The following is a 1,272-nucleotide window of genomic DNA, read 5'->3' on the forward strand; positions in this document are numbered from 1 at the left end:
CTTAGTAGTAACTGCACTAGACGATATTTATTTTTGTTATTACTTGAAACAAATCATCCTGTTCCTGGCTGGCTGGGAACAAAGCAATACCTAACCAAAAATCAAGTATTAGAAAGTAACCGGATACATTGAGAAAATGCGGTCAAACATTCCTCCCTCCGTCTATTTTCATTCAGGCCCGAACAAAAGGCCTCCGTTACCCTACAAACATGTTCGCATATCCGCTTTTTTGCCTCCATCCACTAAATACAGATATCTTTTACGGGTTTTGGATCGTCAACTGTCACCGGAGTCCATGATTGTTGTCGACTGTTTATTGTCTACCAGCCCACTCTTTTTGGAGATTAGACTCTGATTCTTTTGTGACGCTCTGGATATATAATGGCGGATTAAACTTTCGATGTACCTAACTAATCGCTTTATTTTATAAATGATGGGGTGAAACAGTGGAGTTGATAGAGTAACATCTGCGTGAATGTCGGCCAACGCCATTTTAGGTGCGAGTCGGCAACGAAAGGAGGGTGGCCTGGGTTTATTAATATTAATAGGGCATAGGAAGCGAAAACAAAACTGCTAAATTAATACAAATTAGCCACGCCACGCCATCTGGTTCTGGAAAAATCCGGTGAGAAAAAAGAGACGGCTATATCATCCATATTTAAAGAATGGCCGGCCATTAATATCTTCCGAGCATATTAAGCATACTTATCGCGGAAGAAAAATTCAACGAAGAAATTGGTAAATTATGCGCGAAAGAGCGAGAGCGAGGCCAATTCACCTTGTCTGTTCATTATTCAAATTGATTCGCCTTGTTTGACGTTCTTCATTTTTCACTGATGCCACTTAATATTTTCAATTATCTGGCCCGCATCTAACTAATAGTGTTCTATTTAATTTCAGCATATTTTCGAGCGGGGACGGCGTTTGACACTTTCGGCATCGTCTCGAGTGTCAATCCGGCAGGTTTGATGAAAAAGCATTTACATGTGAGTGCAGAAACTCCGCAAATTTTGGCTTGAACTTACAACCTGGCAACAGCCGGTTGCCCTCTATGGCATTTGCAAAAGTTGCATTTTTTGCATGACATTTCCGCTTTTCAAAAGATCGTGTTACACGTCTGGCAACATCGGCGGAGGCCAATTTTATTTATCAATTTAATCTATTTATCAAATCTCTATCTATTTATCAATTAAAATACGTTTCGGTGTTTTCCACCATCATCAGTTTCTATGTGTAGCGTTGTTGCTACTTTAAGCCTTGGCATGCATTTTC

General features: G+C 40.1%; 2 protein-coding genes across 2 annotated transcripts in view; one reads left to right on the forward strand and one right to left on the reverse strand.

Moving 5' to 3' along the window:
• LOC125503932 overlaps window positions 1–1,272 on the forward strand; it is a 41,345-nt gene that overhangs the window by 21,246 nt on the left and 18,827 nt on the right. The window contains exon 2 of the mRNA XM_048665102.1: window positions 901–986. Coding sequence (XP_048521059.1) covers window positions 969–986 — 18 coding nt within the window. The 5' untranslated portion in view covers window positions 901–968. The remainder of the gene's footprint in view (window positions 1–900; window positions 987–1,272) is intronic.
• Window positions 1–1,272, reverse strand: part of LOC109537539 (zinc finger protein ZIC 3) — a 14,381-nt gene that overhangs the window by 10,189 nt on the left and 2,920 nt on the right. The window lies entirely within an intron of this gene.

The sequence above is a fragment of the Dendroctonus ponderosae genome, unplaced genomic scaffold, assembly GCF_020466585.1.
Source record: "Dendroctonus ponderosae isolate FM_Combo_2020 unplaced genomic scaffold, Dpon_F_20191213v2 Dpon_F_20191213_3, whole genome shotgun sequence".
In the NCBI taxonomy this organism is placed as follows: domain Eukaryota; kingdom Metazoa; phylum Arthropoda; class Insecta; order Coleoptera; family Curculionidae; genus Dendroctonus; species Dendroctonus ponderosae.